The 12,190-nt window shown below is 46.8% G+C and overlaps 1 protein-coding gene across 2 annotated transcripts in view; it reads right to left on the bottom strand.

Annotated features, from left to right (window-relative positions):
- SPMAP2L (sperm microtubule associated protein 2 like) overlaps positions 1–12,190 on the bottom strand; it is a 62,415-nt gene that overhangs the window by 7,967 nt on the left and 42,258 nt on the right. The window contains exons 5-6 of one of the 2 annotated variants that reach the window (XM_024111083.3): positions 9,723–9,842; positions 5,881–6,001 (exon numbers count right to left, since the gene is read on the bottom strand). In XM_024111083.3, coding sequence (XP_023966851.1) covers positions 5,881–6,001; positions 9,723–9,842 — 241 coding nt within the window. Of the gene's footprint in view, positions 1–5,880; positions 6,002–9,722; positions 9,861–12,190 lie in introns of both variants that reach the window. The other variant, XM_065595817.1, reaches the window with a different exon arrangement.

Below are 12,190 nucleotides of genomic sequence, written 5' to 3' on the forward strand. Positions count from 1 at the left end.
TGGGCCATACCCAACCAGTGTTTAAGATGGTTTATCCAGATTGGGGTTGCCATTGCTTTCAGTAATCTGGGGGGTATAGCAAGTTTTTCCAGACAGGCAAAGAGCACCTCAGAAGGGCTAAATCCTGTCATGCGATTTGGACGGCTCCAGATTCTCATATGAACCCACGGGAGCACCATATCCCAATTTGTTCCCAGTTCATTGCACACTTTGGATAATTCAATTTTAAGAGACTTGTTCATACTTTCCACCTGCCTTCCAGCTTGAGGATGGTAGGGAATGTGCAAAGGTAAGGGAATAGCAGCCCATGTATCATGGTCCGGAATCCTTTCCCAATGAATGCAGGTCCATTATCAGAATCAGTACTGTGTGGCAGTCCTCATCTGGGGAATACTTCCAGCATCAGCATTTTAGCAGCTGCAGGTCTATCTTCTTTCCTGGTGGGAAATGCCTCTACCCATTTACTGAAGGCATGCACCACAACAGGTGAGCAATGGCCCCATAAAATCCACCTGCAAGCGCAGCAACCTGCAAGGGACTCCTTAAAGCCTGATGCATTAGTTCTCCCCACCTTTTCCTTCTAGCAGGGCTTATAGGGAATATGTCTGGTATTCATCTATTCAAGAAAATAATCATGTAATCCCTCATATATATCCATCTATACACCTGTACTACTCTATAAAGTATAAGCACAATACACTTGTAATAGTGACCAAAGCCCTTCTCATCAATCACCAGCTAAGTAGAAAGGCCTCCTCATGTCGCCCCAAAGTTATCAAAAAACAACTCTAAATCCCACACATCAGTCACGGTCCCGGGCCTAACATTCCCAGGTCCACCATAAGGAACTAAAAACAATTAAAAAATAAAATCTATCAGTCGTACGAGGGAATGTGTAGATTACAGGACAGATGAGGCATGAATGTGTAAGGTGACCACATAACAGTGTTTAGTCCAATGGGTCACCTTCAGTCCATGCATTATGCTTTTCCAGGACAATGGGTGAACATCCTCCCCATAAAAAGACAAAAAGTGGAGGAATGTAGTGGGAAGAGACCCGGAGACATAAGCCCTTGTATCAGAGGCTTGGAATAAGGCCTGAGGCCTGGGCTAAAGTAGTGATCAAAGTCAGGCTGTGAGCTAGACAGGACCTGTTCACAGAATCTGGGAAGAACAGGGCTGATATTGCAGAAACACGCATTCCGAAGAGGTGCTAGGCACAGAGCACTCATGCAAGCACATTCCAGTAGGGTGGTACCAGAACACCTCAATACTAGCTCATTCCCTAAAGAGAACAGGAACACGCTGACCCATTCGAAATATAAGGTCAGGATGACAGCATGATGGATAGAGATGTTTTGATCGAACCAACATGTAAAAGGTGATGGGTGGCACCTAACTACATCAGTGGGGCAATACGTAACTTGTTTGCATTGATATATAAAATGGAGTCTCGGAGGGAGAGTCTTTGGCTAGCCGAGGGGGAAATGGAAAGTCCCGCCATTCACTGAACTGGTGCGTTGCCACGGGCGTGCATGTGCTAGTGTATCTATAGACATTGATCAGGGGAGCGAGGACCGTGCTTCGTTAACAATAAACCCGACCAAGTGCCTTTGCACCTTGATGGATCTTGTGGTCATTGGGCAGTTCACCTGCGCAGAGCTGGGACGGCACACAGAGTAAACACACGGAGCCAAACACCTAACTACATTTATTACTCTACATTGTGGTAGCACTGAGGAGGCCCAGTCATGGACCAGGACCCCATTGTGCTAAGTACTGTATAAACACAGAACAAAAAGACTTAATCCAAGTGTAAGACAAGAGACAACAGATGGACACAGACAGACGGGGGAGTGCAAGGAAACAAAAAGATAATACAGGTCAGCATGATGGACAGTGGGCTCGCTTAGCATACCAGCAGCCTGACCATTATCAGGGTTTTTTTGTATGCTTCTTGGAAAAGGAGGGCGGTGCAGGATGCCAGTGAGGTGGCTTGGTGGATATTTAGGGGAGCTCTTCCCAAGAGGGAGGCACAGCATGGCAGGAAGCACAAAGAAGCTTGTCTGACAATTTAGCAAGTGGAGTTTTGCAAGATCAGCTAGGGGACTGCAGTGCCTTTTGGGGACATGAGTATTGTACTCATCTTCTTTTGCTGGCCACATTGGATCTGGGAAATAGAGAGAATGGGAGCTGTCATTTCAGCCAAATGTTGTTCTTGGCATTCACAGCTGGCATGAAGTAGGCAAACACCTGCATCCAAAAATATAAACTTGATATACATCACGTACCCTCCCATACAGCCCTAATGTTACACAACAGAAGTCACTAAAGAGAGGGAGGCGTTGCTTTCCTAGACTACATCTATTTTTCAGCTACATTGACAGGAAATACTGTGACAAAGAAATATATTGACCATAAACAGTCGAACTATTGCACAAAGCATCCAGAGAACAGATACACAATGTCGTTAGCATTACATATTTTTATGGCTAATAGGATTCATGGTTGTTATTGTTTTTTATTTTAGCCAGCTGATTGAAAGGAAATGAAATTACTGAACTACACCCAAATAGAATTCACAGAACAAGCTATGTGAGTAAAATGCAGAAGCAGGTTTCTCCCTGTGTTGTAATAGTGCTGGATGTGGCAATGGCCTGCAAGATCTTGGAAGACCTTACTGAATTAAGTTTAAGTATCTTTGGGGTCCATTATATTAAATGCAAAGTTTAAGTATTATTGTGGGGCAGAATAGTATATTACCTCTCTGGGGGCAGGGCAGCTGTGATGTGAGGCGTGACTGATCAAAGGACTATACTGAACCATGTGCCAGACAAGAATGGACAATTGTGAAGGGGATTTCTTGGGAAATGCCTAGGGGGAGGTGAATGTAAATTCCCCATCTCCAGTTATGCAAAAACCAAGCTCTTTGAAGCTCCACGCTGAGGAGTGGGCTTTTGTCTCGCCTGTTACATGAGGCCAAGATCAAAGGCCCAAGCTGTATACAGGAAAGACTGAGCTATTCATGATTGCTCTGGTTCTGTATCTGAGATGGTTATAAACTTGTAACCATGGCAAAAACCCAGCGGTGGGTTTTAAAGGACTGACACCGACCAGAGCCTGAGGTTGGAGTGGGGGTAGCCACGGTAAGCTTTTGAGAATGCATGTAGGTTCTTGTACTGTCATTAACACCTTTCTCTGTTATGCTTTCATCTTAAGAATAACTGTGCTTGCTTAGATAGAGCTGTGTGGTAATTACGTTGTTCATAGCCTCCAGAGTGAAAGCAAAGTGGAGACACTGGCCTGTTAAGCTGTCTGGCTTGCTGGGAATATCACAGTGTAGGCAGGAAACCATGCAGCCTGGAAAATCTCTGGTCAGGGGGAGAAAAAGACAGGTCTCTGCCCAAGAGAGGTTATTGCTGAAGAGCTGTCAACCTACAGTGGGTACCTTGGTAAGGATGGAGAGGGATACAGGTGTAGTTGCCCTGATCTGTGACAGTAATATTTCCCACAACAAAGCAATTTTCTAATCCTCCTTCCTGACAGTCATAACATTTATTTGTTAAATATAGATATTCATACTTTAAAAAAAAAGGATGGTCTCTTAACTTGCATCTTCAAAGGCGAGAGTAATTTATGTACTGGAATGGGATTTTTAATTCTCTTTTTGCAATAGTCATAATTGGGGCCAGAAGAAACCACTATGATCACCTAGTCTGACCTCCTGCATACCACAGGTCACAGAATCTCACCCAGTGATTCCTGCGGTGTAAGCACTTCTGCTTCCCTACTATGTACATGAATGAATATGACTCATGTTATCTGAGATCCTGCCTGAACCCTCTCACCCCTTACTAGAGAGTGACCAACTGAAGAAGAGAGACTTCAGAGGTCACTCTCAATTTAGGTTTCCTGTACAATAGCATCAAAAAAGGGGGAACTGCTGTTCCTGGCCCTTTCTTCTGTCCTTGTACAGGTGGGTAAGTATGTCCAATGTGAACATGGCTAATGAATTCCAAATGTGGTTTGCATTATCTAGCAACAACAGTGGGTCAGAATTCTTATCAACCAATCAGCTCTTTCCATTTTCCCAACCCATTTTATCATGCACTATAGCCAAGAGCATGATGTCGGTTTGTAGTTATTTTTGGCCACTTAGACTAGTCTGTTTTCAATCCCCCATCAGATGTCTTTTGGAATTTCTGTAACACATAAAGAGAACATGTAGAGTGGTAGATTCTAAGACCAGAAGGGACCATTGTGATCATCTAGCCTGACCTCCTTTATAACACAGGCCAGAGACTTTCCCCAAATAATTCCTAGAGCTAGGGTGACCAGATGTCCCGATTTTATAGGGACAGTCCCGATTTTGGGGTTTTTTTCTTATATAGGCTCCTATTACCCCCCACCCCATGTCCCGATTTTTCACACTTGCTATCTGGTCACCCTACCTAGAGCCGATCTGTATGAAAAGCACCCAATCTTAATTTAAAAATTGCCAATGACGGAGAATCCACCATGACCGTTGGTAAATGGTTCCAATGGTTAATTACCCTCACTGTTAAAAATGTACACCTCATTTCCAGTCTGAATTTGTCTAGCTTCAACTTCCATCTGTTGGATTGTGTTCGACCTTCCTCTGCTAGACTGAAGAGCCCATTACGAAGTATCTGTTTCCCATATAGGTACTTATAGACTGTAACCAAGTCACCCCTCATCCTTCTGTTGGTTAAGCTAAATAGAGTGAGCTCCTGGAGTCTATCACGCTAAGGCAGGTTTTTAAACCCTTTAATTGGTCTCATGGCTCTTCTCTGAACCCTCTTCAATTTATCAACATCCATCTTAAATTATGGGCACCAGAACTGGACACAGGATTCCAGCAGCAGTTGCTTTAATGCCAGTTACAGAGGTGAAATAACCTCTCTGTTCCCAGCCGAGATTCTCCTGTTTATGCATCCCAGGATCACCTTATCTCTTTTGCCGATAGAGTCACACTGGGAGCTCATGTTCAGCTGATTATCCACCCCAACCCCCAAATCTTATTTTGGAGTCACAGGTTCCCGGGATAGAGTCCCCCATCCTGTAAGTATAGCCTGCATTCTCTGTCCTCAGATATATCCATTTACATTTAGTATTAAAATGCTTGTGCCCAGTTTACCAAACGTTCTAGATCATTCTGTATCAGTGACCTGTCCTCTTCATTATTACTACTCCCCCAATTTGTGTGTCATCTGCAAACTTTAACAGTGATAATTTTGTTTTCTTCCAGGTCATTGATAAAAATGTTAAACAGCATTGGGCCTAGAACCAATCCCTGAAAGACCCTGCTGGAAACAGAGCCAGTGACGATTCCGTTTACAGTTACAGTGTGAGATCTATCAGTTAGCCAGTTTTAATCTATTTAAGGTGGGCCATGTTCATTTTGTATCATTCTAGTTTTTTTAATCAAAATGTCATGCAGTACCAAGTCAAAAGCCTTACAGAAGTTTACGTGTATTCTGTCACCACTATTATCTTTATCAACCAACCAAAGCAACAACAACAAAAAAACCCCATCATGCAAACGGGCCACCATTTAAGTCACCACTAAACTACAAGAAAAAGACGCTTTAAAAATGGTGTCAATTAGTATGGCTGGGCAGCCATGGCAAGTCTGGCACAACTTTCTTAACCTAGTAATTAAAAAGCATATCAAGCAACTTGTGCCCCATCTCCTGAACTGGCAGAACCCTCCAGCTGTTTCTGTAGTGCGAACAGGCCATTGTGTCTATTCCATGGCTAACCTCAGGCTGCAGCAACCAAAGTGAAATTGTTGCTGAAAGCTGATACAGGGGGGAGCGACGGTTCCCCTTTCCCAGTTTGGTTGAACATCACCATCACCTTTCTGTCTAGCACGAAGCCTGGATGCACTGATTTGGGACGCGCAAGTTCTAGAACCCGCTGGGAAGCCTCACAGGTGAGTGCAGCTGTTGGCATGGGCCACTCCGGAGAACTACGAGGCCTAAGAAAAAACACAAACATGCAACATGGACACAGCGTCAGGGTGTTCCCAGAATAGGTTTGTTTATTTGAATTAAACTAGCGACATTGTTGCAGAATTATTGTGGTTGTTTGTCTACAAGGATTGTGGTGGTGATGCTGTAACAACCAGACCTAAAACTGGTTTTCATTTAATGCCTGGTGTAAATAAAACCAAAGCCATAGAGACAGTGTAACTTAGGGAGTGCATGAAAATATCTGGAGTAGGTATGTGCTTGAGGGAGCCGTCACCCTGCTAAGCAGTGATCTGGGTGTGGAGTCCGCATTCCACATGGGCATGGGTCCAGTGTGAAAGGTCCAGTCCTCCCCACCAGTCCTGATTGAATTGGGGGGCAGAGAGGGGAGCTGGCCCCAGAGCTCTGCTGGCTAAGGCATGGCTGGTGTGACTCCCTGAAACCACCCCCCATTGCAGGAGGGGAATGCCACTCCAGAGCAGGAGCTCCGCCTGGCCCAAGGTGGGGCAAATGATTGGCTGCAGCCCTGGCAGGCTCTGGGCTGAGCACCGGGCACAGGGATGGGGCTGGAGAAGACTGTGGGGTTAGGTCGGGAGCACATGTTGCTGCGGGAGGGAACAGGACTACATGCAGCCTGGACCTGCAGGCTGGGGGTCAGCCCAGGGAGCAGGCTGGGGGCATGGGCATGGCAAGGCGGAAGGAGCAACCTGGACACAGCGGGGAGCCCAGTGACACAGAGATGGATGCCAGGCAATGCAGCAGAGACCAGGATTCACCCTCCCAGCTCACACCCCACCCAGGCACCAGCCAGTGCTGCCAGGGGCAGGAGGTGCCTGCCCTGAGACTGGAGCTGGGGGTGGGATGGACTCTTATTTGGGCTAGCGAATGCTGGTCTGTATGTCTGGGCTCTGGGGACTAAGTACACCATGCTCTGGTTGGAGGGAGGATGTGAAACTCCCCATGGGCCCACAAATGGTCTCATGCTATTTGCGGGTTTGTCCAGCCCACATAAAGCCACTGGCGTGATAGCTGAGTGCAGCTTTTATTTCCGGGGTTAATTCCTGCCTCCCTGAGGGCTGTGGAGGGACCCAGGGGGTTGGGAGATGAGCAGGGTTCTCTCAGGCGTGAGGCTTGGGATCTGGGGTCCACATGATGAACCGGGGGTGCTCCACCCCGAGACTGAATTGCCCCAGATTATGGAACTGGGTAGCAAAGTGAGTTGTTGCTCTCTGTTACCTACGTTGCTAAACCCTCCATCACCGCACGCCTCGCCATGATGCAAAACCATCAGCCCTGCCCCAAAACCTGGTCTAAGCCACTTTGTACATGAATATTGAGCTGCTCTGGTGCATAACTCCAGTGGTCAAATGAACAAAGGGAGCTAGGGTGACTGTGTGAATGAGACCAAAAGAAAGAGCCAGGGAATTAATGAACTGCTGAGTGTGGACGAGGGGAAATCCGGTCATCTCACACCTCTCCCCATCACAAAGCAAGATAGAAAAACTGCCCATCCCCAATCTCATGTTTCAGGACAAAGGCTGGGAACATTTTTTAACAAAATGGGGGAAGGGGAAAGGGGAGCATTTTCACTTGGTGAAGAAGCAAAAGGCGGCAGCTGAAAATAAAGAATATGGGCATCCTAAGTAGACCTGCAGTGATGCCCAAATCCCATTGACTTTCACTAACTCCTCCAGCTCCCAGTTTAAAGGTGCACACAGTGCATGGCCTGGTGCTGCAAACTTGGTGATGGACAGTTGCTAGTTTTGATTGTCTGTTCCCTTAGCATATTCCGCCTCTGTTTCTCTTGGGAGACACCATAAATAGGGCCTTTCTTTTTCTATACTGCAAACAACTTGCAGCCTGGTTATCCCATCTCTCTGTGGTGAAAAACAGATAAGCCATTCAGTACTGCACTTTGCAGGGGAAAGCTCTTAAGAATTCTATCCCTGTCCCCTAACTGCTACCCTAAATGGACCCAGAGCAGAGAATTCTTATGATCAGGTTCACCATTTCTGATGGTTTCTGTCTATCCAGAGCTTGATAGTGGGGCCGTCACAGCAGAATCTGTCTGTCTCCAAGAGTTATAACCAAGCCCAGGGCTTAATTTGTTTCCCTACTTCCCCAGAGGAAGTTAGGCAGTTTCCTTTCATCTTTGCTTTTCATCTTTCTTCCTCCCCCTACCCACCCCTTCCCCCCCCCTCCCACTATCTTTCCTCCCCTTCCTCTCGTCACCTCATTTTCCTCCTCTTCCTCTTTGATGTTTTAGATGCAGCGGTGAGGAAGTTATATTGAACAGGTGAATTTCACATGTCCTTCTGAAGGCAACCAGATTTGGTCACTCATCTCCTCAGCCCTGCTCACACCCTGTCTCCCATTCTCACCAACATCACCCTCGAGCCTGACAGCTGCACAGATGCTGAGGAATGCAGCTGCTAAGGGAGGTTATGGTCACACAGGGTTTGTCTAGACCTGGAAAAGAGGTGGACATTAGGCCAGGGGAAGAGCTGTTGGGGAAACAACCCCCTTTTTTCCAATGGAAAGAACACTCATTTTCATCTAATTTTCCACAGAATAATCAGATTTTTTTTGGCAGAAATTCAAATACCAAAAAATTTGTCCAAAACTGAAAAAATTCTATATGGAAATGTGGCCACGGTGCCTCATGGGAGTTGTAGTTCAGATGCCTCATGCTCCCTTTCTCCTCTATAAGTTGGGCTCCCTGGTTGCACAAAGTCTCCCCTTTTGGAGGCGGAAGGCAGTGTATCATGGAGTCCTTGGCAATGGTACATCTCAGGAGACATAGTCCAACAGGGGAGCCTGGTAGATAGAGAAGAATGGAGACATGAGGGAACAGAACTACAACTCCCACAAGGCACCACTGCAACATTTCCAGATTGAAACACTTCTATTTCCACCATTCCATTTTTTGACTAATCAAATTTTTCCATGGAAAGCAGAAGCTTTTTGCAAAAACTTAATTTAGTCAAAAACCCATTTTTATGTCAAAAAAACAGTTTGGACTGACTATTTTCAGCCAGCCCTAGTCAGGGGCAGCTAATATGTGTTAGCTAATCCTGACCGCTTTTCCTAATCTAGCCAAACCCAGAGACAAAGGCACTATCTCAGAGCCTATGGTCGATTCTATGGTGGGTCTGTTACATCAGGACCGCGCTTTGAATCTGACCCAGTGTTCTATTCTTTTCATCAGACGAATACGTGTTTATGGTAAATGTATCCTTGTCTCACATTTATAGCCCTTGCCTATTCCAAGTAGACCACCTGTTTTGCCCTTGAAGGAGTCCCCAACATAATGATGTGCTCTCTAGGATGGTTCTCAATCATTTTCATAGTGTGGAGTTTGTTGGCCACACAAATACAGAGACTTTCAGCCCTCCCATTCACATTCATGCAGGCCACTTCTCTTCCCATTCAGGGTATGGCAAGGTAAGGTGAGGAAAGCACTGCATGTATGCTTCTATGCTTAGCTTTTTTCAACCCAATTTGGCAGCTGGAATGAGGCAAGTCCACACAATGACAGCAGCCAGCTAGCTGCAGATCATCAGCAAGTGCCACACACAGCACAGCTATACAGCACCTCTGCTCTCCCCCTTTTTCCGGTCCTGTTCGTTTTGCTCCTACTCCAACCAAACATACTGCTTTTGAACGCTAATTATGCTGAAAACCCACATGAAACACCTGGAGCACAATACGAGCGGTGGCGTTTTTTACCTTTGTTTTAAATACGCTGTTTGGTATTTTTTAGGTTCTGCCAACTTCAATATTCGAGGCGACGGTAAAGCTAAATCCATCAACGGTGGGCGCTGCCAGATCTCTGACATCCGGCCACAGCTGTACAAGAAGAGACACCTTTGGGAATGTCATGGACGAAGTAATGAAGACAGTCAGCCAGGACCACAATCTCATTAAAACAGTGACAACAGGCATGCATGGCCAAACTAGGATAACTTAAATCCATACACAGACATTGCACATGCAAAAGTCCACATTTCTGCACTCAAACTAGGTACACTGCATAAACAAATGGGTATTTGCACATGGGATTACCCGACCTGGCCATGCAAATACCTGCTTGCTTGCATGCACAAAGGACTTTTTAAACACAATGGGGTGTGTGTGTGTGTGTGTGTGGGGGGGGGGCGGCTGAAAATGTAGTCCTTTCTACGGGCAGTTTTGAGAAACTACTTCACAATACAAATCCCACAATATTTCTGTTGTTTATTTATGAAGCATGCAAATTAGAATCCTTCAAAGTATAACATTTAATAATACATTGCACTGCTATAGCTTCTTTCATGTCAGGGCCTCAGAAGCACGGAATTAACTTGGCCTCATAACAACCCTCTCGGCAGGTGGAGTTGGGATGATTATCCCCACTGAAGGATGGGGAAAATGAAACACAGCGAGGTTTGTCCAAGGCCACACCAAATAAATCAGTGGTGGAGATGGGACTACAATGCGGGAATCCAGATTCCCAATTGCTTCTCCCCATCGCCCTGTTATTCTCACCCCACCTACATTACTTAACACTGGCATTTGGTTTTGTATAGGTAACTCAATGTTTTGTATTAATTCTGAGTAGGAAAGAGACAAGAAACTAGTGGCAATGGCAAGAGAGAAACAAATACAGTTGTACTGTCATGACCTCCCCAATCCTTATTCTGGCTACTGAGCATCATAGTCAACAGCCCAAGAAATGCAGAGACAGATTCTCACCGCTGCTATGGCTCCTTAGGAGCTAGAAATCTGCCCTACACCTGACAGAGTTTGGCCTAGTCCCCTCCGGGAATTATTTCAAAACATGAATTGAGACTTACAAGCACTTAGAGAAACCGTCCGCTAAAAAATCTCCAGTTAGGCCCCTGGGGTTTACAAAGCATTGGGGACAGCGAACCTTGAGGAAGGGACTTGTGAAGAACTTCAATGATTAGCACCTGATAAGCAAAACATATGGTTTAGTCTTTTGGGACTTTATTGAAAACCTGCTATCGGAGAACTGCAAACTTGGGCACTGTCTCCCTGGAACAACTTTGAACTACGTATCCATATGGCCAGTTTGTCCCCTGGCTTTGCCTTTTTCCAACAAATCCGTAAATTATGAAAAACAATGATCATCTGGAGGAGGGAGTCTCCATTGATTTTTTATGACAAATACAATTGGCAGATGTTAATGAAACTGAAGATTCATTGCCACAATATAAGCAATAGTGGTAATAATCATTCACCTATACCTGAAGATGGGCATTTTAAATATGTACATGCGATGAACCCTCTTTTGAAAGAGGAACTAAATAACACTGCTCAGTAATAACACTTGTTGGGGCCTGTTTTCTTCTTGCAAGCTGTTGGCAGAGGGTTGGTTAATTTGTTGCCTTACAGCCACATTCCTTTGATGATATTCTGCTCTCGTCTATATGCCCTCATTTGGTGCACTGGCTCCTCTTCCAGATCATCACATGAGATCTGGTATGTTAACAAAGCTCCATGCTACAAATTCAACCCTATGAATTCATGTATCTTTCCATTCTCTTCATCAGCATGTGACACAGGGATATTTGTTGAACACAGGCGGAATTTACACAATGTAGATCAGGGGTCGGCAACCTTTGAGAAGTGGTGTGCCAAGTCTTCATTTATTTACTGTAATTTAAGCTTTTGCCTGCCAGTAATACATTTTACATTTACAGGGGCCGGCGGATGGAACCCCAGACCGGCAGCGGGCTGAGCAGGGCCGGCGGGCAGAACCCCAGGCCGGCAGCGGGCTGAACGGGGCCGGCGGGCGGAACCCCAGACCGGCAGCGGGCTGAACGGGGCCGGCGGGCGGAACCCCAGGCCGGCAGCGGGCTGAGCGGGGCCGGCGGGCGGAACCCCAGGCCGGCAGCGGGCTGAGCGGGGCCGGCGGGCGGAACCCCAGGCCGGCAGCGGGCTGAGCGGGGCCGGCGGGCGGAACCCCAGGCCGGCAGCGGGCTGAGTGGGGCCGGCGGGCGGAACCCCAGGCCGGCAGCGGGCTGAGCAGGGCCGGCGGGCAGAACCCCAGGCCGGCAGCGGGCTGAACGGGGCCGGCGGGCGGAACCCCAGACCGGCAGCGGGCTGAGCAGGGCCGGCGGGCAGAACCCCAGGCCGGCAGCGGGCTGAACGGGGCCGGCGGGCGGAACCCCAGACCGGCAGCGGGCTGAACG

Source organism: Chrysemys picta, chromosome 5 (genome assembly GCF_011386835.1).
Source record: "Chrysemys picta bellii isolate R12L10 chromosome 5, ASM1138683v2, whole genome shotgun sequence".
NCBI lineage: Eukaryota > Metazoa > Chordata > Testudines > Emydidae > Chrysemys > Chrysemys picta.